The sequence below is a fragment of the Oncorhynchus mykiss genome, chromosome 12, assembly GCF_013265735.2.
Source record: "Oncorhynchus mykiss isolate Arlee chromosome 12, USDA_OmykA_1.1, whole genome shotgun sequence".
NCBI classification, from domain to species: domain Eukaryota; kingdom Metazoa; phylum Chordata; class Actinopteri; order Salmoniformes; family Salmonidae; genus Oncorhynchus; species Oncorhynchus mykiss.
Window position 1 is genome coordinate 43743995 of NC_048576.1, and position 25840 is coordinate 43769834.

The following is a 25840-nucleotide window of genomic DNA, read 5'->3' on the forward strand; positions in this document are numbered from 1 at the left end:
AAATAGGGGTATTGAAGGCCTTTTTTGACCTGCTGGCAGAGGCAGCCACCAGAACTGGCCTGTCGGAGAGTATGGTGGAGGTGAGGGTCATTAATGTTCTGTATTCTGTGAACATAAGAAAGGGTTTTGTCTTTTTGTAATTTCTCCCTGGATTCTGGGCAAAACATTTGGTTTAGGATTACTTAGGAAACTTCCTATGCCCTTACTGATGATTCACCTTTTATTTACGACATTAATTGAAAGCATCTTAACCTTCTGCTTCCTTGGGTGGTATGGTTTGACAGTGTCAAGTCTCAAAGCATCCCATCACTCTACAAATCAAGAACCATCCATAAATCCAGACAATTTTACTTAGACACACCCACTATACGACCAGTACCAACAGCTTCTGTCAGGTCGAAAGTTCAAAACCCCACACTGTAGAACAAACAGGGCACACAAGTCATTCATATCAACCAGCATCAGGTTCCGAAATCCAGGAAGACTAAACCGTAACTCACCACCTACAGTACCTCTATGTATTTGTTTGTCTGACCTTGTCTTGTGAAGTATGTCCTGTGATATTTTATGTTGTATTTAAGTGAAGAGTTGAATGTTCTGTGATGTGTTATCGTACACGTTTGCCATTATTCCCAAACAAATTCCGCTATGGAACAATGAAGGGTTAAATCCTGGATCTTATCCTTTGCTGTTGTATTAATTTTACTGTTTTTTAAACTTTTTCCAGCACATATGTGTTTTGCCTCTAGTTTCATATTTCCTGGTAAAACCTAGATTCAAAACACCCCTCACTTACCCTCTGGTTGTGACACAACGCAGATAATTCATGTTATATAAGGGCTCTGTAACGCATTCATAGGAAGAAGGTGAGGACCAAGGTACAGCGTCGTACGTGTTCATATTATTTATTCGAAACTGAACACTAAAATGAAAACCAACAATGAGAACAACCAAAACAGTTCTGTCTGGTGCAGACACAAAAACAGAAAGCAACTACCCACAAAAACCCAGTGGGAAAAGGCTACCTAAGTATGGTTCTCAATCAGAGACAACGAAAGACAGCTGCCTCTGATTGAGAACCACATGGCCAAACAACAAAGAAATATAAAACATAGAAAATGAACATAGAATGCCCACCCTAGTCATACCCTGGCCTAACCAAAATAAAGAATAAAAGCCTCTCTATGGCCAGGGCGTGACAGGCTCCTTTTTCAATCATCTGCAAGATAAAAAGCTGAGTTTCTGGAGCAATAGTTTTGTGTTTACTCTTTTAAAAAACTATTGTGTACAATTACTCTGATTTGAAAATGTGATGCAATATGATTTACTATTGTGTTGTCTTCCTATTGTTTCCTCTAGAACTGGTTAGGGAATGAAAGAGTAAAGCTGGCCCAGAGTAAAGCTGTCTCTCAACACAAAACTAAGCTCTACAAACATAATGTGTCAGCTTACAACCTGTTTATGAGGGACCACCTTAAAGCTAAAGGTTTGTGCCTTTTTGGCTTGAATGACCTGTTTGCAATTACAAGAGCAAGGAGAGCATTCAAGTATTGTGGACTGCACGCATTTCTCAATTGGTGTGTCTTTGATGTAGGTTAATTATTATACTTTTTTAGATGAATGATCTCAGGTGTTTCTCTTCAGAACTTTATGGGTCTAACAACAAATTCTAAAGTCAACTGACTCCATCTGACACATATTTATACTTTGTTTCAGCAAGTAAATGTTTTGTCGTAGTAATGCCTTGATAGAATAGATTGATAAAACAATGTCACTGACATTGTCATGTTTTCTGTTGTATGTCAGGAGTTATGGCAGGTACACAGGGCAAATGGCAGGCATTACCACCTGCCACAAAAGCCCATTACAGTGAGGAGGCAGACAAGCTACGGTCAGGAGTTGAAGGGGAACCTGAAGGCATTAAAAGTAAAAGGTTTCTGATGGCTGAAATCAATTGTGGGAATGTATACAATAAGGTCACAATAGTAAATCATGACATTTTGAAACATTTACTTTTACTTAAAAGTAATGTGTTTGTATTTGATAGTTAGAGAGAGGGAACGGGCATTTTTCTTACAGAAGGATTTCAGTTTTTTCGCCAACTTTTTTTCTATAAGCATTTTTAGGTATTGTCTTTTTTTACATCTAATTTCATAAATAACGGACCTGCTCCGCTTTAAAGCAAGCTTAAAAAATGTAACCACTAAAATTCCACTAAACCACTAAAAAGGGCTGACGTTTGATTTATAAAAACACATGTGGTAGCTGTGCCTTGTTGCTTTACATTGTTGATATTCAAGTAAGCAGATTTCTGGATCACTGGTAGAAGCTTGGAATAATGTGTGTACTTGATCTTCTTTCACTAAAGCCTTCTTTTGGTTTCTGTTTAGATGAAGCAGATGGACAGGGCAGAGTTCCATGTATGACTGTGGCTGCCAAGCAGGTGGTCATTGAAGTAGAGGGCATGCCAGCTGGGATAGAGTTGAAAAAGCCCTCCCACTATGGCATGGACCAACTATCTTCCATTTTGGAGGCAGGCCGTGGCATCAAGTTCACAATAAGTAAGATGCAATGAATGCTCTCTACAATGTTTCAATGCAGAATTGTAATGTCTTGGTCATTGATATGAACAACATTGACATGTACAGTACAGGCAGTGACTTGGCCCATTACTTTAGACAATCAGGACATTCCCTTTGAACAGATACCCACTGTGGTCATTGCTCTCACTAAAGGGCAACGGTGGGCTTTACTATATATGGCCATCCACCACTTGTTATTGTTTTTTTTCTGGGTTAATGTGTCTGCTGATTAAGAAAAGATAGAGTAAATGTTTTATTTTAGAATATCTTTTTGCAGCTAGGGGTGGTGCTGGGCCTAGAGCTGGAGATGGGAGTGGAGCTGGGCCTTGAGATGGGAGTGGAGATAGAGATGGGCCTGGTGCTGGAACAGTGCCTGTAGTTGGTGCTGGGCCTGGGCCTTTACTGGAGGTTGGGCTGAGGCTGGAGCTGAAGGTTGGACTGCACCAGGACCTGTCTAATTCCCTGGAGGTTGGTAATAATATATACATGTACGCAGAGTATTCAAAACATTAAGGACACCTGCTCTTTCCACAACATAGACTGACCAGGGGAAAGCTATGATCCCTTATTGATGTCACTTGTTTAATCCACTTCAATCAGTGTAGATGAAGGGGGGAGGAGACAGGTTAAAAAATGATTTTTACACCTTGAGACAGTTGAGACATGGATTGTGTATGTGTGCCATTCAGAGGGTGAATGGACAAGACACATTTTTTAAGTGCCTTTAAATGGAGTATGGTTTTAGGTGCCCGGCTCACTGGTTTGTGTCAGGAATTGCAACGCGCTCAAATGCTTCCCGAGTGTATCAAAAATAGTAAAACACCCAAAGGACATCCAGCCAACTTGACATAACTGTGGGAAGCATTGGAGTTACAATAGGCCAGCATCCCTGTGGAACGCTTTCGACACCTTGTAGAGTCCATGCCGGCGAATTGAGGATGTTCTGAGGGTAAAGGGAGGGGGGGGAGCAACTCAATATTAGGAAGTTGTTCTTAATGTTTTGTAAACTCAGTGTAATTAGATGTTATGTAGTTACAGTATGTATGTTTTGGATGTATACTGCATGATAAAAGAGTAAATATAAAAGAGTAATTGTAGTCAATGACCAGAATCTTTGCTGGCATAGAAAGAGTCAGTTCAGAATTCGATTTTGGGTACATATGTGGAAACTCGTTTACCACACTACGTAATGAATGAGGTGTTTCAGTGCAGACACTATACTAAAAACACATCTGTTTGATGGTATTTTTTCAAAATGTACTGTGAATGTAGCCAACAAGTCAACCTGTATTTTGTCTTCGATTATAAAGAACATACCTTACAATTTATCACTTTGTAATTGTGCCTCTGTATTTATTTTCTCCCAGACATCCTTGCAGTTGCAATGAACTCCATTATTACTTAGCCACAATGAATTGTTTTATAATAAAAAATGTTATTCCACGTTGTGTTGGGTGTAATTACATTGATATATCTAGTGAAAACTGGATAAGCAACACTGAACTGCACTGTCACGACTTCCACCAAAGTCGGTTCCTCTCCTTGTTCAGGAGGCGTTCTACGTTCGGCATCACCGGTCTTCCAGCCATCGTCGATCCACTTTTCATTTTCCATTTGTTTCATCTTGTTTTCCTACACACCTTGTTTTCCTACACACCTTGTTTTCATTTCCCTCATTAATTGTTGTGTATTTAACCCTCTGTCCCCCCCATGCCTTGTGTGGACTTGTTTGTTGTAAGTGCTTGTGCACATGTTTACTGGTGCACGTCAGGTTTTGTATCGATGTTGGTTATTTCTTTATGCAGTTGGTTTTGCAATTAAACTGCTCTGGTTATTACCTAGTTCTGCTCTCCTGCGTCTGACTTCCTTGCCACCAGTTACGCACCCCTGACGGAGAGAAGTTGTCACTACAAGCTTTACATCAAAGTTGCCTGAAGCTGAATGGAAAGGCTATGCCCTTTCCAGTTATTCAGAAGAAAATCCTCTTGTCTAATTTACAGTTGAAGTCGGAAGTTTACATACACTTAGGTTGGAGTCATTAAAACAAGTTTTTCAACCAATCCACAAATTAATTGATAACAAACTATAGTTTTGGCAAGTCGGTTATGACATCTACTTTGTGCATGACACAAGTCATTTTTCCAACAATTGTTTACAGATTATTTCACTTAGAATTCACTGTATCACAATTCCAGTTTGTCAGAGGTTTACATACATTAAGTTGACTGTGCCTTTAAACAGCTTGGAAAATTCCAGAAAATTATGTCATGGCTTTAGAAGCTTCTGATAGGCTAATTGACATCATTTGAATCAATAGGAGGTGTACCTGTGGATGTATTTCAAGGCCTACCTTCAAACTCAGTGCCTCTTTGCTTGACATCATGGGAAAATCTAAAGAAATCAGCCAAGACCTCAGAAAAAAATTGTAGACCTCCACAAGTCTGGTTCATCCTTGGGAGCAATTTCCAAATGCCTGAAGGTACCATGTCCATCTGTACAAACAATAGTACGGAAGTATAAACACCATGGGATCATACCGCTCTGGAAGGAGACACGTTTTGTCTCCTTGAGATGAACGTATTTTGGTGCGAAAAATGCAAATCAACCCCAGAACAACAGCAAAGAACCTTGTGAAGATGCTGGAGGAAACCGGTACAAAAGTATATATCGACATAACTTGAAGGCCGCTCAGCAAGGAAGAAGCCACTGCTCCAAAACCGCCATAAAAAAAGCCAGACTACAGTTTGCAACTGCACATGGGAACAAAGATCGTACTTTTTGGAGAAATGTCCTCTGGTCTGATGAAACAAAAATAGAACTGTTTGGCCATAATGACCATCATTATGTTTGGAGGAAAAAGGGGAGGCTTGCAAGCCGAAGAACACCATCCCAACAGTGAAGAACGTGGGTGGCAGCATCATGTTGTGGGGGCTTAAAATGGCTTAAGGGCAACAAAGTCAAGGTATTTTATTGGCCATCACAAAGCCCTGACCTCAATCCCATAGAAAATTTGTGGGCAGAACTGAAAAGGCGTGTGTGAGCAAGGAGGCCTACCAACCTGACTCAGTTACACCAGCTCTGTCAGGAGGAATGGGCCAAAATTCACCCAACTTATTGTGGGAACCTTGTGGAAGGCTGCCCGAAACATTTGACCCAAGTTAAACTATTTAAAGGCAATGCCATCAAATACTAATTGAGTGTATGTAAACTTCTGACCAACTGGGAATGTGATGAAAGAAACAAAAGCTGAAATAAATCATTCTCTCTACCATTATTCTGACATTTCACATTCTTAAAATAAAGTGGTGATCCTAACTGACCTAAAACAGGGAATTTTTACTAGGATTAAATGTCAGGAATTGTGAAAAACTAAGTTTAAATGTATTTGGCTAAGGTGTTTGTAAACTTCCAACTTCAACTGTATATAAGGTTGGTTAACTTACCGGCCTGGACCCAAAACCAACACATGCTACACATTTATATACTACCCTTTTAAAGTTTTATTGCAACCATGGTGTTCATTTTCACTGAAGCATATACAGTATATCAAATAACATGACAATGATTCACATTATATGGGTCAGACTATCCTATACTACTTTGCCCAACACGTTATACCCCAGAGGCTGTAAACAAACCTTTAAAGGTTGGTATGACTTGCATTATTGTGTTAGGGCTTTGAAACCCATAGCCGAATGCCTTCAGACTGAGTATTTCACACAAAATGGCTGCCGACAGTGAACTCAAGTTAGGGTTAGGGGTTATATTTAATGTCAGACTATCCTATACCACTATGCCCAACATGTTATACCCCAGAGGTTGTAAATAAACATTTAAATGTTGATATGACTTGTATTATTATGATAAGGTAATAAAAGCTATTAACCGAATGGCTTGAAACCATGCTTGAAACGGAACAGGCCATTCGGCTATATGGCACAAGCCACAGCTATAAGGAACGAGCCACAATTGAAAGTTATGGTGTAGTTTACAATGCACTGCTGGAATGGGTTAATTAAGTGTATATTCGATTCATTAAATGATTTTCATCGATACACTAGTTCACATTTATTTGGATAGTCTGGATTTTCCGTCTGTAGATGCTCTGCAGACAGTCATACTATCAAGAAATGATGTGTTGATAAGCAACTCCTTGCTACGGTTAGAGTTATGTTTAGAATAAGGGTTGGGGTTAGAGTTAGTAGATTAGTAGTTGAAATGTTACCATACACTGTAAACGTATTCATTTTGGCAAACAGAGAGACAAGTTATACTGTAGTAGGATGTCAATGGGATTGAGTAATATACAAAAGCATGCTCCTGGTCTCCCAGGGTGTTTTATTACATTTATTTTTCAATCACTGGTGCAATATTTTACAAGTATGTGGTTCATTTTCACAACTATTAGCACATAAATCAACAGATCATCAAAATGGGGTATAACACTGACTTGGCTGCAGTACCTGCATACTTTCTGACCAGGCCACAATAGAAAGAGCGCTCCAGGACAAGTCTATGGATTGTGGCCAGCAGACAGCGAGTCTTCTTAGTCTGCAGACTTTCCAAAATTGCTGCACAGTGTTGAAGAGACCAGCATACAATCCGGTTTCTCTTCTCCATGCCCTTCAACCTTTTCTCCAGGCTGAAATGTGAATATTTATGTTAAAATGTTTAAAACCTATATTGACTAGCACCAATATAGTGGTACAAATAAACTCAGCAGAAAAAGAAACGTCCCTTTTTCAGGACCCTGTCTTAAAAATCCAAATAACTAAACAGATCCTCATTGTAATGGGTTTAAACACTGTTTCCCATGCTTGTTCAATGAACCATAAACAATTCATGAACATGCACCTGTGGAACGGTCGTTAAGACACTAACAGCTTACAGACGGTAGGCAACGGGTCACAGTTATGAAAACTTAGGACACTAAAGAGGCCTTTCTACTGACTCTGAAAAACAACAAAAGAAAGATCCCTGCTCATCTGCGTGAACGTGCCTTAGGCATGCTGCAAGGAGGCATGAGAACTGCAGATGTGGCCAGGGCAATCAATTGCAATGTCCGTACTGTGAGACTCCTAAGACAGCACTACAGGCAGACAGGATGGACAGCTGATTGTCCTCGCAGTGGCAGACCACGTGTAACAACACCTGCACATGATCGGTACATCCGAACATCACACCTGCGGGACAGGTACAGGATGGCAACAACAACTGCCCGAGTTACACCAGGAATGCACAATCCCTCCATCAGTGCTCAGACTGTCCGCAATAAGCTGCGAGAGGCTGGACTGAGGGCTTGTAAACCTGTTGTAAGGCAGGTCTTCACCAGACATCACCGGCAACAACGTTGCCTATGGGCACAAACCCACTGTCGCTGGACCAGACAGGGCTGGCAAAAAGATCTCTTCACTGACGAGTCTCGGTGATGGTCGGATTCGCGTTTATCGTTGAAGGAATGAGCGTTACACCGAGGCCTGTACTCTGGAGCGGGATCGATTTGGAGGTGGAGGGTCCATCATGGTCTGGGCATCATCGGACTGAGCTTGTTGTCATTGCAAGGCAATCTCAGCACTGTGCATTACAGGGAAGACATCCTCCTTCCTCATGTGGTACCCTTCCTGCAGGCTCATCCTGACCAGACCCTCCAGCATGACAATGCCACCGGCCATACTGCTCGGTCTGTGCGTGATCCCCCCCCCCCCCCCCCAGGGACACACTATTCCATTTCTGTTTGTCACATGTCTGTGGAACTTGTTCAGTTTATGTCTGTTGTTGAATCTCGTTATGTTCGTACAAATATTTACACATGTTAATTTTTGCTGAAAATAAACACAGTTGACAGTGAGAGGACGTTTCTTTTTTTGCTGAAATTATGATGGAGACAACATCCTAAAAAAAGCTATTTACTTTTCAAGCTGAGTAGTCAACTGAGCATTCCTATCATTGGTGATTGACGGGGACATCATGTCATACCTAGAAAATACATGAATATATAAGCAAAAATATAACAGTATGAAAGCATCTCAACACAAAACTAACCAGTTAGGAAGGCAACATCCATTTGAGTGTAGATTTGAGTGTAAAGTGGATTATGCAGAGTGAAGTGTTGGCACAAAGGTCAGAAGACTTCATGTAGAACAGATGAAGCAGAGGAGGGCGGTACTCATGTTTCTGGGATATGTAGTGGAAAGGGGCAGGTGACAGCAGGAGGTGGTGATAAGAGTGTACAGTAACAGGAAGTAGCTATGCAGATCCAAGAAAAGGTGAGACTAGGACACAGAACACGGGAACGTGGCAGTCATGACTGGTAGGGCTAAGCCAGACAGAAAGGGGTGTTTAGAGATGGGATAAAACTTTAGGTCAGAGATGTAGCAACTACTTATGCGACTCAATGTTGCTCTGCGAGAGTATCCACGTATCTCTCCTGCCAGGTAAGGAACAACGTCCTTTTGTCTGTGAGGGTCTCCGTTATCTGACAGGTCCAAACTTCCACGTCTGACTGTGTGCTGCCCTCAACATAATCAAGGGCCTAATTAAATCTATTTCAGAACAAAATAAACCACACTGGCATTCGTGCTGAATTATACATATACAATGCTCACAAGTTATTGAAAAATATCTTATGGACAATGTTTGGAATTTTACTAAAATATCAAATTGTCAGTGAAACCACAGCAAGGATTTCATCATCAAATCAATGAAATGTATAAAGCCCTTTTTACATCAGCAGTTGTAAAACAGCATCACAAAGTGTTTTACAGATACCCTGCCTAAAACCCCAAAAGAAAAAGCAATACAGAAGCACAATCCAAGCAGTTCATGGTGTGCATGCTTGTCAGACTGATCGATAATCAGAACAGGATAGAGCACACAAAAACACTTTCAAATGTTCATAGATCACCAGCAGGGTCAGGTAAAGACCATAATGGCTATAGAGGGTGCGAACATTTCAAGACTCTAGGGTCAGATGGCTTTCATGTTTGAGGAAGTCAAGGTTTATGGGTGGGGTGGGGTGGGTTGTGGAGGCTCGTACCTTCCCATTCACCTTCCCACCCATGGGCCAGACTAAACTCAATCATAGGACTGACAGAAGAGAAAAGTCTTGAGTCTAGACTAGAAGGTTGAGACTGAGTCTGATTCTACTGAATAGTAGCCCTGCTTCCAATTAATCTGATTGAATTAGCAGAAAAGGATCATTGTAATGCAGCAATGGTATTGCTGCATTACATTACTACTGTTTGGCAAAGCAACGATAGAAGATATATGAGAAAGACAACTGAGGTTGGATATATTTCCCCTCATCAATTATGAACAACACTCAATGCAAATAAGAATCCTAGCTTACTGAGACGTTATAGTTGTTCCTTAATTGTTATCATTGACATACCTGTGGACAGAGAGGACACTTTGTTCCGTCCGAGGTCAGTGGCGCCAACTTTCTGACAGTCTCTCATTCAAACTGCCAGTGTTTGAACTGCTCAAATGACTAATTTGTGAGCTTCTGGTAGAGCTCAACTGTCTGTACATAGAAAAAAATAAAACTACTCATCATAGTAAAAAATGTATGATTTTATTTCCAATTTAAAATACAATAACTACCTTCCAGCATGCATTGGATTTATGGAAAGTCAAGGTAATCCCCCTCAAAGACACCCCACACTCCAGTTGCAGGGGTGCAAACTGGCGCAGGAGGCCCACTGAAATTGCTGTTTGTGGCAGATGGGGGTTGGCAGGCCAGATTCTGCAGCGGATTAGGGTGACAGGATCCAGCTTACAGCTGCAAAACTGCAGCCAGACATCATGAGCTCTTCCTGAAATGAGGCATTCCGTTTCTTAATTGCATTGCTAAACATTACATCCGATGTTGTTGAGATGCACGTCTCTAAAGAACTTTCAAAATGACTCCATATTTTCAATGTAACAACTGAGTGAACCGGGTTATGGTAGACTAGATAAAATGAAATCAAAATTAAAGTTGTCATTTGAACACAGCATAGTGTACAAAACAAAGGGGGGAGAATACAGCATAGTGTACACAATACAATGAAATAAGTAGCTAACTACAGTATATTAAGTAGAGGAAACAAACTCTCCCTCAATGTGAGGAAGACAAAGGAGCTGATCATGGACTATAGGAAAAGGAGGGCCGAACAGGCCCCCATTAACATCGACGGGGCTGAAGTGGAGCTGGTCGAGAGTTTCATGTTCCTTGGTGTCCACATCACCAACAAACTATCATGGTCCAAACACACTAAGACAGTTGTGAAGAGGGCATGACAACACCTTTTCCCCTGCAGGAGACTGAAAAGATTTGGCATGGGCCCTTGGATCCTCAAAACGTTATACAGCTGCACCATCGAGACCATCTTGACTGGCTGCATCACCGCTTGGTATGGCAAATGCACTGCCCTTGACCGCAAAGCGTTAGAGAGGGTGGTGCGGACAGCCCAGTACATCACTGGTGCCGAGCTCTCTGCCATCCAATACCTCTATATCAGATGGTGTCAGAGGAAGGCCCCAAAATATTGTTCACTCTGCTGCCATCTGGCGAACTGTACCAGAGCATAGGCTCTTGGACCAACAGGCTCCGAGACAGCTAATACCCCCAAGCCATAAAATTGCTAAATAGTCAATTTATGGTACCCAAACTATTTGCACTGATTCTATCTAAATCAAATCTAAATCAAATTTTATTTGTCACATACACATGGTTAGCAGATGTTAATGCGAGTGTAGTGAAATGCTTGTGCTTATAGTTCCGACCATGCAGTAATATCTAACCAGTAATATAACCTAACAATTTCACAACTACCTTATACACAAGTGTGAAGGAATGAATAAAAATATGTACATAAAAAATATCTTGCACTGACCCAATGCACACTCACTCAGACACACTACATTGACACTCCCACACAAAAACACTACATACGCACACACACACACAACTCACACGAGCTTATCGACAAAACACACACTGTATATACACATTACACACACACATACACTTTCACACTCATAATTTGCTGCTGCTACTCTGTTCTTTATTTTATTATTATTATTATTATCTATGCTGATGCCGAGCCACTTTACTCCTTCTTCATGTACATATCCACCTCAAATACCTCATACCTCTCTCTGCACATTGATCTGGTAAAGGTACTCCCTGTATATAGCTCAATTCTTGTGTATTTCATTTGATTCCTCGTGTTACTATTTTAGCATTTCACAGTAAAGTCTTCACCAGTTGTATTTGGCAAATGTGACAAATCATATGTATTATTATTATACAGGAATCAATGGGAATCAATGGGATGCAACGTTGCTAAGCAGGCCAGGTTGAGTAGTTTATGGAGTTAACGTTAGATAAACAATGCCCATTGCAAGTATTATACATTAGACAGCGTAGCAGTTTCCCAAAGTTTGGTGTTGACTATGAACTTTACTTAGCTGTGCTTTGTGGAAGAATGTGGGAGATATTGTCAGCTTCTGAAAGTACCATCCAAGTGAGAAAATAAACGCACTAATACACCAGAGTATATATCTGTAATATCTGCATAAAGTTGTCACTAGTTGTTACACAGGATTTAGCTATTTAAAGTGAAGTGTATAACTTTATAGTTACCTATGAGCAATTTCTATATAATTACTTATTACCCATTACCAAGCGATAGTAGGACTAGCCTAGATAGCTAATTTAGTAAAATGGGATTGTCTATTCCTTCCCCTTTTAACAAGGGAAATTGACAACTCTGACTTTGTTCATATGTTTCTTTCTTGTAAGCATTTCCCATCCTGAGACCTTGTGGGAATCTGTAGCTCGTTGTTGTGTTATCCAGCTAGCATTAATGGTACTTGCTAACACTAAATTGGCAAGTGTTTAGCTACATTGAAAAGGAACTACGTTATTCAGTGTATTGACACACGTAGCTAGCTAGCTCACGTTAACATGCTGGGTGCGTCTTACGTAATACCCTTGGGTAACATACCCTGAGAACAAGGTTCAGGGAAGACCATCGAGCCCAGCTAACGTTAGCTAGCGAGTAGCAACCATAGCATATTTGCCAAACTTGGTAGCTAAACAGATTGCATAGAAAGGATATTCTGTAGACAGTAACTAGCTAGCTCGTTAGCCTAGATGGTAGCCCAACAATAATGCCAGCTAGCATTTGCTAGCTAGCCAGCTACAGTTAGCTGTCTAGCCAACACTAGGCTAGCTAGCCCAATATTGGACTAAATCTTACTTTTTCTCATTTGCAGCTGTTTTTGACCTACAACACCTTTTTTCTTTCGTGGCAATCATTTGTTGTAGACAATCTTATTAATTGTTTAGCCCTGGATATATGATTGTGTCTATTGGTTGCAATACATATTTGCTATATGACATGTTTTATAATTAATTTTATAATTACTGTAACTAAGTGTAACGGATGTGAAACGGTTAGCTTAGTTAGCGGTGCGCGCTAAATAGCGTTTCAATCGGTGACGTCACTTGCTCTGAGACCTTGAAGTAGTAGTTCCCCTTGCTCTGCAAGGGCCGCGGCTTTTCTGGGTGTTGTTGATGTGTGCAGAGGGTCCCTGGTTCGCGCCCGGGTGTGGGCGAGGGGAAGGTTTAAAGTTTATACTGTTACATAATGACCCCTTAAAATGAAGTGTTACTAAACTTTCCATAGCAAAATATAGCTAGCTTCCTTTGCTTGCAACTTGCCTCATCTGACTGGTGTTCGCTAGCTACTAGTGCTGTGGCTCTTGTTTTAGAACTCTTAAGATTCAGCTGAAAATATGTCAACATTGTCAAAAATGCTACAAATAGGTAGCACATAATTGGTTCTCAATGGACAGAATGAGCACGTGAGAGCTATAAATTATAAATGTAATCAAAACTGTTGCCCCTACAAACTAATTCAGCTCAAAAGATAGCAATTCTAATGGTCACTTTATGGACGCTGTAGTCTTGTTTTTATCCAACGCCTAGATATTGAGCTAGGTCGGGGCAAGAAATTGTATTTTCTTCCTAATGCTAACGACCCTGTTAAAAATCTGGTATTTGGTTCTCGGTAACGGCTGGATAGCTCATGACAAGAGAACGGGGAGTGTTGTGTACCTCTGATCAAGTTGATTTGCACATTTTCATCGTCATTGGTGTCAAATTGACTTAGTTATGATAGTAGGGAGATTTGAATTTAACATTGAGCTTCAACCAATGCATATACTATTGTGGGGTCGATACAATAAATACAACAATCTTTGATTTTGCATGAAATGGATCAGTTGAAACAGTTTGTGTTGTCATTCTGTGACTATTGTTCCAACAAGTTTACTATTTGTTACACATACCACCACAGTGTAGCGCACCATTTTCCAGTCAATTTATTTGTGAAGTACAAAACGGTTTCCCTCGGTAGCTTACAACAGTATTTCTCTTGAACTCATTTTTAGGAGACCCCCAGGAGGGTGCATGTTTTGTTCTAGCCGAGCATTCAACTGGCAGGAGACAGTTCATGGTATTTGTTATTCAAAGCAATGTGGCCCAATAGAGAAATCACAAAAACAAAGACAGTTTGTGATAAGATTGTATTGTATTTACACACTCTTATACAATATTTCCAGAGAAAAATCCATATCCTTATGTTGTATATTCTTCATTGTTTTTCAGTATAAAAATAAACTTTGATAAAACAATGAAATCATACATAATAATCCACCATATCAAAGTACATGTTTTAAAACAACATTCCTTCCCAAAATATGGTGTAACATCTTTGTGCTTATGATGACTTAGAATTCAATGTGAATTCTCTATACGATAACACTGTAAAATGTTACAGTTCCCTCTCCTTGATCTGAGGGCTTTGGGTTGCTCCATTTTTCTGTGGGATGACTTGAATTTCAGGATCCTCTTCTGTTTTGATGTTTGTTGTTGTCGTCATCGTCTCTGTTGCCATGGGTTCCTCAACGACATACTTTGTGAATCTGATGTTAAAGAGTCCTAGAAAAACAGGCATTTTTACCAGGTGGAACATATAACATGTCCTACCATTTGAGCACATATTAGACATAGGCCTTATAATTGGTCTTTTTTTGTCATTGTGTTGTTTCATTGGCTGCAGTCTTTATTTTATATGGCATGTCCAAGAAATCACACATTGTAGGATGCAAATTATTACCGTTGCCCCTTCTTCCTCGAGATTGTTTCTCTTCATTGCTTGATTTTGATCTGTTGCTTTCCACAGATTGATCCGAGTCGTCATTTTCTGTAATGATCAAAACTATGATAATTTCAGAATAATTACTTAGTTTAAGATTAAGAATAATTAAAAGTTTAAGATTTAGTGGCAGGCATACATATAAACCATAAATCAGGGGCGCACAACTCAAGTCCTTGAGGGCAGCAGGTCTATGTGTTTGGTTAATATCAACTGATCCAAGTGCCAGGGAGAAAGGACAACCAACAGGAGCAAAATTCCAATTGAGGACTAGAGTTATGCACACCTGCCATAAACCAAAGATGATAGGTAAAGATGACCAAACATGATAAGTCATGAGGAGATCCTAAACAGTGAGGTGTCCTGGTCTCTAGTTACCTTTCTTCCAGAGTATGTGAGCCCTCCTCAGCTTGATCACGAAGAGCGAAACAACCACGAGCAGACCAAGGATGAGGCCTGTCACAAGGAAGATGAGCAACAGCGCACTTCCTCCAGTTCCTTTCTGCGTCTCCGTATCATTGAAGAAGCTTCCTGTGAATGAGACCATCAGTGCAACTTTAGCCTCTTCTACTGTAGCCTTACATCCATGTCTGGCTTATACAGCACCTGAACATGACTCACTTAACCGGATCTGTATGCACTTAGAAAAATAGTAAGACTGTCTTACCTTTAGCATTGCTGGAGTTGTGTCCTGTGCCATTATGAGGTGTGTTCTCTGGTGTCTGGGACACTGACAACCAATCTACAGGGAATTGCAGGGGAATGAATGGCAGCTGATCTAGACAGCACAGTCACATTATTCGGGAGGATATGGAGGGTATTTGTGGATAAAATGTGTGATTCAATTGGAACTAATAAAATACTATTGGATGCTGGTATGATGCCCATCTGTAGTGATAGAGAGTCACCACTAGGTGGAGAAGCAGCCTACTGAGTAACTATTAAGCCTAGCTGGCGAGGATACTTAAATTAATTCCCATACAATGCTAGCTACGATTTGTCCTGTTCTTAGCAGCAGTGTTGCTGCTGCCGCTGCTGTCATTAGCAAGTGTGTACCCTGTAGCTTCGAACACTGGCTGACCTGAATGAGGAAATTCATTTATTGTACATTTTACATGCCGCCCCATTACAGTGTATTTCATTTTCACTCACTGATTGTACCACAGATGAAAATGTTCTAATTCAAGTCAATATGTATAACAACAACCTTAAATTAACTACAAATAAAAGCACAAGCCGAAGTTCTGCCTGAAACTTTTACTGAGATTCACTATTGAGGACCTACAGTGCATTCGAAAAGTATTCAGACCCCTTGACCTTTTCCACATTTTGTTACATTAAAGTTTTGTTCTAAAATTGATTTAAATATTTTCCCCTCATCTATCTGAACACAATACCCCATAATGACAAAGTGAAAAGAGGTTTTTATACATTATTGCAAATGTATAAAACCTGTCAAAACAGAATAACCTTATTTACATAAGTAAAAGGTAATATACATAAGACCCTTTGTTATGAGACTTGAAATTGAGCTCAGGTGTATCCTTTTTCCATTGATCATCCTTGCGATGTTTCTTCAACTTGATTGGAGTCCACCTGTGGTAAATTCAATTGATTGGACATTATTTGGAAAGGCACACACCCGCCTATATAAGGTCCCACAGTTGAAGGTCCCACAGTTGACAGCGCACGTCAGAGCAAAAACCAAGCCATGAGGTCGAAGGAATTGTCCGTAGAGCTCTGAGACAGGATTTTGTCGAGGCACAGATCTGGGGAGGTGTACCAAACAATTTTGGCAGAATTGAAGGTCCCCAAGAACACAGTGGCCTCCACCATTCTTAAATGGAAAAAGTTTGGAACCACCAAGAACCCGATGGTCACTCTGACAGAGCTCTAGAGTTCCTCTGTGGAGATGGGAGAACCTTCATCAGGCCAAAGGACAGATTTCCTCCATCTAATGTCCATTGCTCTTGTTTCTTGGCTCAAGCAAGTCTCTTCTTTATATTGGTGTCCTTTAGTAGTGGTTTCTTTGCAGCAATTTGACAATGAAAGCCTGATTCATGAAGTCTCCTCTGAACAGTTGATGTTCAGATGTGTCTGTTACTTGAACTTTGAAGCATTTATTTGGGCTGCAATCTGAGGCTGGTAACTCTAATGAACTTATCCTCTGCAGCAGAGGTAACTGGGTTTTCCTTGCCAATGCTGCCCCTCATGAAGCTGGTTGATAGAATGCTAAGAGTGTGCAAAGCTGTCATCAAGGCAAAGGGTGGCTACTTTGAAGAATCTAAGATATAAAATATATTTTGATTTGTTAAATAATTTTTTTGTTACTACATGATTCCATATGTGTTATTTCATAGTTTTGATGTCTTCACTATTATTCTACAATGTAGAAAATAGTAAAAATAAAGAAAAACCCTGGAATAAGAAGGTATGTCCAAACTTTTGACTGATACTGTATGTAAATATAATATCAGTTAATTTTGTATAAATTAGCAACAATTTCTTATAACCTGTTTTTGCTTTGTAATTATGGGGTATTGTGTGTACATTGATAAGGGAAAAAAGCCATTTAATCAATTTTAGAATAAGGATGTAACAAAATATGGAAGAAGTCTGAATACTTTCCAAATGGACTGTATATTGTTAATATTGCTATTGACTCCCGTTTCAGGAAACAGACTGCTGTGGTTTTGCACCTAACCAGTGTTCACAAAACATGTGTAGATTCAACCTCAAGGCACCATGGCTGTTCTGTTCTTCCGTATATGCATTGTCTGTCTTGTCATGTCAAAACGATCAGTAAGTCGTATAGTTTGTTTTTAATAATGAATATGAATATTTTTTACTTACTGTGAGTGCTGAGTTGTAAGTCAGGGGTTGATGCTGGTGATCCTTCTGTATTGGGCCAATTTAAGGCTGTAGCTGTTGGTGTTTCTGTTGACACCTGTGTACTATGCCAACGGGAGACTGTTGTTGTTGTTACCTCTGTTAGACCTGTACTGAGCCAATGAGAGGCTCTCGTAGTGGAGTGTGATTCCTCAGTGGCTATAAGATAAAAGGGAATTTCAGTTGTTGTACAATTCAAACCATGTTCACAAATGACAATTGTATCTTGCTATGACTTTTGGTCGCTATTATGAAGTGCTTGTATATATATAGTTATAGTGCAGTTCAAATAACTTGAAGTGAATAATACGATCTATCTGAATATTTTTGTAGAAATGTGACTTTGGGATGCCAGTGTATTCCTCCCTACAGAGAGAGTAAATCACATGATGTTTGTGTTGTCAAGATACCCTAGTGTGGCGTTCTCATGGCATATTTTAAAGTGAGGAAAGTACCAACAGTGTGACTGTTCACTGAAACCACAAAAGTAAACACTTTCCTTTCAATGTTCCTCAAATAGACCATTGCAAGCAGAACTACATTTAAAAATAAGGTAGACTTGCTTTTTATTCTTTGTTGGATATTTCCACCTTACTCTCAAGGAGGTAATCTGAGCTTTATATATTGTCATTGATCGTACCCTTATAAATTCAACCTCCCATCGTGTGGATGCCATCTCGACAACTAATCAAATAAAAGGTCAAAAGTGGGACCAAAAAAAATGTAGTACTTACGATTCTGTCCAATTTTCACAAAATTCATCAGGGATGAATTGTGTAAGGCTGGATGGCGAACAATGCATTTCAATGTAACTCTCCTCTTGTAGGACTGAACATGCAAGATATCCAGGGAGGAATATGTGTTTTTGTCCAACAGATATTGAGGCTGAGCTAAATAACAGCAGAGAGGTTCAATTAACTTTTGACTGAAAGTGTAAAGATTGAATATGTAAAAGAACATCAACAACCATCATCCTTATAATAGCTGGCCTGCACTTTACAGGGACAATACAGACATTTCACTTCTCTTTATTTTGGAAGAGATAAAGGGGAATGTGTGTGGGATTTGGTTTCACAGGGGAAGTCTAAACCATTTCCTTTTTTAAATGTTCTATATCTCATCACAAAATTCTCAGTCTCCTACTCTTTTCCTATTCTATTTTTCACTTGTTTTATATTTATAATTCCCGCAAGCCACGACAATCGCTGTTATTATTTGTCAAATACGGTAGTGAATGACAGGGCAGGGAAGCGAACCCAGGTTAGTGGAATGAGAGGCAAACACCCTACACATCGTGCCAACATGGTTAATCCACTTGGTGGGAAATTGTAATGTGGCTCATATAGCAAGGATTGCTACTCTGCCCCCTCTGAACGGAAAGGCACATCTTTGTGTTTCAACCTACCGCTGACCCTTCATACGTCCGGCCGTGTGTTACGATAGCCTCACAGCCGTCATTGCACTTCTGACACCAATGTAGGGAAACGTGACTCATATAGCTAGGATCAACACAATACTAGTATGGGACTACACAATTCAGTTTGACTCTTCACTTTTCCTAATTGTTATGGAATAGATTAGGTAGTTTAGTTCTTAGGAGCACAATTAGACACTACACTACCCCTTCCACACTCCATCCCCAGGTGGCAGTAGCAACTGGGTCAGGGGGTGTGCTCTGATAGGAAGTCTTAAGTGTTGGTTGTGCACAGGTGTGCACAGTAATCGATTCTAAACAATCTGATAGCTGCATAGATTTTTTATGAACTGGCGATAGTTCGAGTTTAAAGTGGAGGGAGTGCAGGGTTTAGCAGGTCTCTCAAGTAAGCTAAAAAGAGGTTTCGGATTGGAAAAGTTTAATATTTTCAGAAGAAGTCTGTAATTGGTTAAGGGAGGAGGATTTGGAGGGAAAGAGAGGAGGTTGAAAATACTTAGGGAGGCAGAGGATGGGTTTCTATTTGTTGAAGCTAGCAATAACAAGGGAGAGGGTATGTTGAGGAAGATTTGTGTCAAGATCAAACAGAGTGAGCCAGATGCCAGTTTTGAGTTCTGGAGGAAAAATGGAAGGGGTAGAAGGTGTTGTAAGACATGGTGATGATAAAGACAAGGGATAGGCCAATGAGTGATCTATGTTTCAGTAAGGTTGGCTTCTTAGCGTTCATAGCAATGGTTATCAACTGTACAGCAGAGATGGAACGTAAGTCACAGAAAATAGATGTTGTGGTGGCAGATGCAGAGAAGTACTTGGGGCTGCGTGATTTGACTTCAGACAGCGTGGCAGGTTGACCAGCTGTTACTCGAGTGCAGCAAGGAGCCAAGGTAAATTGCTAGCTAGAATTCATCTTATCTGATAAAAAACAATCAATCTTAACATAATCACTAGTTAACTACACATTGTTGATGATATTACTAGTTTAACTAGCTTGTCCTGTGTTGCATATAATCAATATGGTGCCTGTTAATTTATCATCGAATCACAGCCTACTTCGCCAAACGGGTGATGATTTAACAAAAGCGCATTCACGAAAAATGCACAATTGCAATATACCTAACCATAAACATCAATGCCTTTCTTAAAATCAACACACAGCTATATATTTTTTAAACCTGCATATTTAGTTAAAAGAAATTCATGTTATCAGGCAATATTAACTAGGGAAATTGTGTCACTTCTCTTGGGTTCAGTGCAAGCAGTGTCAGCGAATATGCAGCGGTTTGGGCCGCCTGGCTCGTTGCGAACTGTGCGAAGACCATTTCTTCCTAACAAAGACCGTAATTAATTAGGCAGAATTTTACATAATTAAGAGAAAACATTTTTTTAACCTTTATTTAACTAGGCAAGTCAATTAAGAACAAAATGTTATTTTCAATGACGGCCTAGGAACAGTGGGTTAACTGCCTTGTTCAGGGGCAGAATGACAGATTTTTACATTGTCAGCTTGGGGATTCAATCTTGCAACCTTTCAGTTACTAGTCCAACACTCTAACCACCAGGCTACCTGCCGCTCCAACATTGAAGGTTGTGCAATGTAACAGCAATATTTAGACTTAGGGTTGCCACCCGTTCGATAAAATACGGAACGACTCCGTATTTCACTGAAATAATAAACGTTTTCGAAATTATAATTTCCGGATTTGACTATATTAATGACCTATGGCTCGTATTTCTGTGTGTTTATTATATTATAATTAAGTCTAAGATTTTATATTTGATAGAGCAGTCTGACTGAGCGGTGGTAGGCAGCAGCAGGCTCGTAAGCATTCATTCAAACAGCACTTTCCTGCGTCTGCCAGCAGCTCTTTGCAATGCTTGAAGCACAGCTCAGATTATGACTTCAAGCCTATCAACTCCCGAGATTAGGTTGGCAATCATCCAATAGTATATACCCAAAGGTATATAATTCCTATAATAACTACAACCTAAAACTTCTTAACTGGGAATATTGAAGACCACCAGCTGAGCAAGGAACTTAGACGTTAGCTTTTTTACATGGCACATATTGTACTTTTACTTTCTAAACCAACACAGTGTTTTTGCATTATTTAAACCAAATTGAACATGTTTGATTATTTATTTGAGACTAAATTGATTTTATTTATGTATTATATTAAGTTAAAATAAAAGTGTTAATTCAGTATTGTTGTAATTGTCATTATTTCAAATATATATATATATATATATATATATATATATATATATATATATAAATCGTCTGATTAATCGTTATCAGCTTTTTTTGGTCCTCCAATAATCGGTATCAGTGTTGAAAAATCATAATCGGTCGACCTCTAGTCGGTAATGCAACATATTGGATGCCAACTGTCGTTAAACTCCACCAAAGAAGAAGGTGTGGCAGCTGGCAGAGCCATGAGGCTGCTGGAGTTTAGTGCCCATGTGAACCTTTGGTTTGACTCTTTATGTATTCGGCATGCCATGTTTTGTTTTGTTTTTTGTGTATACAATTATTTGTTGGTCATGCACCGTTTTTGTTTACATAAATCACTTGGGCTGGCCGACCAAGGAGTCAAGACAGAGCTGGCCCTGAACTTTAAGTTTGCCGTCTCCTGGAGCACATGCATTCAACACCTTTTCACATTAATGCACACATCAAATCAAGTTACAGACCTACAGACCCTTTATTAACTAGGCCTAAGGCCCCAGAATCAGCCGTAACATAATCCTTTGTCATTTTGGCGTCATAAAATCTATGAAATAAATCTAGAATGAAGGACACTTACCATACATTTCTAACCCACTCTCCAACAGCCATGAGATTTTGGGAGGATGGCCATTTCCCACTGCAGAACATTTTATGGCAGTCTTTCCATTGTGTTCTGTTATCTCCAATTTTGGCTTACCTTGACAATGACAAAAAGAGTGATGTTATGATTTTTGGTTTCAACTTAATTTGTTGGAAGTGGGAACAAGCCAAGCACTCTACCTCCTGTGCCAATATGAATATTCTACTAAATTAAGGGGAAGGCTGTGTGCTTTCTTAACCCCTATAAAACAGTGCTATTACAATATGTTACACTTACCCAAAACTGTCACATTAACCCACTTCACTACAGGCACTTTGTGAATGTAATGTAAACATGTGTAGAGGCCTCCATCTTTGAAGGTGACATCAGACACACTGACTGAAAAAACGGAGTCAGACAAGTTTATTATCTTGTAGCGCTTGTCCTTCAGGGCTGTTAGTGAAGATGGGGGAGAGAGGAGGCATGTCACAATATAACTCAACTACTTAAGATCTGAACAAAGATGTTACAATATGAGTAGGAACAAACATATTTACTTGTATCATGTACAACTATTATCATTCTAGACAGCATTTCATGGTAAAGTCTACACCCGTTGTATTCGACACGTGACAAATACAATTTGATTTTGATTTTAATCAGCTGTCGACATTAATAAAATACAAATCCTGTATGTCTCATTTACTGGGCATCCAGTCTACTTTCAAATTAAGATACTGCTTTGTTTTAGTATATAAAATACATTATAATAAATATCTATAGGTGGTATTATAAGATCCTCACCCTTCTGGTTATTAAAAAACATAACATGCCCATCAGGATTCTTCCATTCCACATGGCTCCCTTTGGCATTTCTAATGCGACACTTCATGGTTAGTGTCTCACCCTCCATCACGGTCAAATGTTGCACTGCGATGGATCCTGCAATGGCAAATACCAAGGATTTAGTATAGGACATACTTTGATTGACGTGATGGAAGGTTCCAACATGTGTGAGAGCAAAATTACAAGATTATGTTATAAATACTGTTATTCCATCAAATGGTTGTTTTATGCAACAGAATAGGGGGTTCTTAGAACTCTATTGTGTCTATGTGAACTGAGATTGGTCCTCTGGGGGCTTAATGCTGACAGAAGATGTACAATGCGTTAGGTGATAAACCTAACAAAGCAAACAATTCCATAGCATGAGTTCGTGTTTGTGTGCTGGGAGGTACCAGGGTAGAGATGACTCCAGTATGGATAATTATGAGAGGAACCTTGTTTTGGGAGCCAGGCCCTGGTTTCTACACAATGAGAACAGTCTTAACAGCAGATGCTGTCTGCTGTGAATTATTAGTATCTTTCATAGGAATCCCAACCTTGTGACCCATTCCACACTTCTTTTGTTTGTCATGTAGACTAAGGGGGTGTATCTTTGCTATAAAAAGGTGTTGTAGTCTTTGTGTCGGGGCTCTCAATGAATCATCTAAGAGTGATTCGTCGACCAGCCATCGTTATTGTAGAGCACTCACATCATTCACTTGTGGTTGTGGTGTGACATGCTTTCCTTATAAATACGTGAATAAAGATTTAGTTTAAGTATAACTCTGACTTGTGTGATAAGTTTGTCTCTCCTCATTTGATAATACTAAAATTAACCACCACACATGATTTCAAGTTCACCTTACCTTTCAACAGCCCTTTCCTCTTTCTTACACATGCACAGTATGCCATGAACATAATATGATCATGGATGGACTGTATTGAAAAGCAATCATAAAGAGGAGATTTAGGGGTCGTAGACAGATGAATAAGTGGGCAGTGTAAATGAACTGGTTAAGACCTGAGTCAGACCCTTCATTTCTCATAGCTCTCACTCACAGCACTGTCCTACTTCTCGGTCTTCCCCTGGTCTCAGACTCTACCACTGGGGGCTACAGGGGAAACTGAAGGAGGTCGAGCTACCATTGTCAGGCTTGAGGTTATGGGAGGTGTGACAAACAACAACTTGAGGGGGGTGCATTTCCGCTGCACATACACCTACAGATTATGCAGCCAACCTTCTCTACTGCGACTGACAGGAAATCAAATATAGTGTGGACAGTCACCGAAAACATGAGGGGTGTAAAAGAGAAAGCAAGGGGTTTGTGGTTTTCTTCACACTGTCTGTGTGAGCGTCATGTGTTCCTTTTTCCTATGCTACTGGTATGATGACTAGTGATAGGCCTACTTTATTTGGAAACGTTAACTGTGGGGGAAAATTTACACTGATGTTGTTGGTGGGCTTGTAATGCTTTAAAGGTTAACTGTTTTCATACATTGTGTGGGCTAGCAGAATATCACCTTATGATAGGGTCATGCTGTATATAGCACCGACTGAACAAAATAAATTCCATGTGGGTGGTCTACGGGGGTCCATGGAATTAGTGTATTTTATAATTAACCATAATGATTTTTAGACTTGTCTGCAATGATTGAATTCAAGGTTAATTATTTAATTAGGTATTTGAATCCCAATGAGAGCTGATGACCACCTAATGGTTGAAACGTTGTGATAATAAACACTCTTAGAGCATGTATTGCAGTATGCCGAGTCTTCCTTTTTGACAATTCCGAATAAACTGAATGACTAGACAATTGCTATCAATTTGAAAACCATCCTATATGATTAAAAAGTCACAATTTGGTGACGGTGATGGTTTTGGTGATGGTTTTCAAATTGATAGCATTTGTCTAGTCATTCAAAGACAATAATGTCAATGTCAGCCGCCAAACATTTAAACAAGACCGCAACAAAGCAATAAGTACACATTTTCACTGTGATACAATCCTCAGAGCATTTGATCATGTCTATTATTTTTGTGTTGTCACAACTTTCAGTCTGTTTACAAGATGGTTATTTTAGCCATAAGACCTCAGGGGGTGTGGTATATATTCAATATACCACGGCAAAGGGCTATTCTTATGAACAGTACCAGGACATTTTAGCCAAAAACCTGGTTGCCTTTGCTAGGAAGAGGAAACTTGGCCGAAAGTGGATCTTCCAGCAAGACAATAACCCCCAAGCACTCATCAAAAAACACAAAGATATGGTTAATTGGCCACAAAATCAACATTTTACAGTGGCCATCTCAGTCTCCGGACTTGTAACCCATTGAGCATACGATATAGCTCAGTATAGCAAGGGTGTCAATCATTTCGGACCCCACTGTAAATGCATCACAGCATCCGTCAAGAAAAAAGCAGTTCCATTCTAATTGATCTCACACACAGATGTAAAGAATTAGTAAGGAAACGTATAAAACGTAAAACGTATATACAAATATGAATACAGCAAACATTGATTTGTGATATCTTACAACAAAAACATTGAATGTCATTTCAAAGTTGTGATCAAAACAGATCAGGCATAATCAACTCTGTCAAGCTGTATTGTATACATCTACCCTGCCTGGGTACTTATTATTTAATTATTATACTTCATTGTCTCAGAAACAATTACTTTCAGAGAAGTAGCCTACTCACCCCTTACAAACAAGACTAGGAAGCAAAGCTGCCGCATTAGTGCCATCTTGACTCTGTCAGATTCAGATGTGGACTCTCACAGCCACTTCCTCTCGTGTCTTTATATGCTACTTACACTACACTGGCTACAGTAAGGGGCCTTCCGTGACATCACAGCACAATTCATGGGGTTTCCACGCAACATTGAATACATTTAGTTTCGAGGGCATCCCGGGTCATATATCTATAGGTTGTTGATATCATGGGAAGAAAAATAATACAATGTTGATTGGATCATGAATTGATATATTTTAGGAATGTCTATTTCCTTTTCAATATGACATCGCTCTTGAAAGACATCACCATGCACCAATGTTGTAGCCTGGTGGAACTGTTTATTATTTTATTTTGTAT

General features: G+C 39.7%; 1 protein-coding gene across 3 annotated transcripts; it reads right to left on the reverse strand.

Annotated features, from left to right (window-relative positions):
• Nucleotides 1-13945: 13945 nt before the first annotated feature.
• LOC110537637 (cytotoxic and regulatory T-cell molecule) lies at nucleotides 13946-25519 on the reverse strand. Of its 3 annotated transcripts, none has more exons than XM_021623823.2 (10): nucleotides 25448-25519; nucleotides 22724-22861; nucleotides 22217-22372; nucleotides 21917-22036; nucleotides 18415-18570; nucleotides 17645-17839; nucleotides 15459-15533; nucleotides 15170-15322; nucleotides 14753-14839; nucleotides 13946-14574 (listed from the first exon to the last, which is right to left on the reverse strand). In XM_021623823.2, exons 1-10 carry the CDS (start codon nucleotides 25491-25493, stop codon nucleotides 14408-14410), a joined length of 1293 nt encoding a protein of 430 aa, XP_021479498.1. In that variant the 5' UTR covers nucleotides 25494-25519; the 3' UTR covers nucleotides 13946-14407. The 3 variants fall into 3 exon arrangements, with proteins under 3 accessions (XP_021479498.1, XP_021479497.1, XP_021479499.1); XM_021623822.2 differs by having other exon boundaries at nucleotides 14753-14854; XM_021623824.2 differs by having other exon boundaries at nucleotides 14753-14854; nucleotides 22217-22318; nucleotides 25448-25509.
• Nucleotides 25520-25840: the final 321 nt, after the last annotated feature.

Bases quoted from the DNA above. Each gene is read 5' to 3' on its own strand.
- LOC110537637 (XM_021623822.2), bottom strand. From the start codon at position 25,493: ATGGCACTAATGCGGCAGCTTTGCTTCCTAGTCTTGTTTGTAAGGG. The intron at 22,037-22,216 runs GTAAGTGTAACA...GTCATTGTCAAG, and splicing joins GGTTAATGTGACAGTTTTGG to GTAAGCCAAAATTGGAGATA. The intron at 14,575-14,752 runs GTAATAATTTGC...CTGTTTTTCTAG, and splicing joins TCGAGGAAGAAGGGGCAACG to GACTCTTTAACATCAGATTC.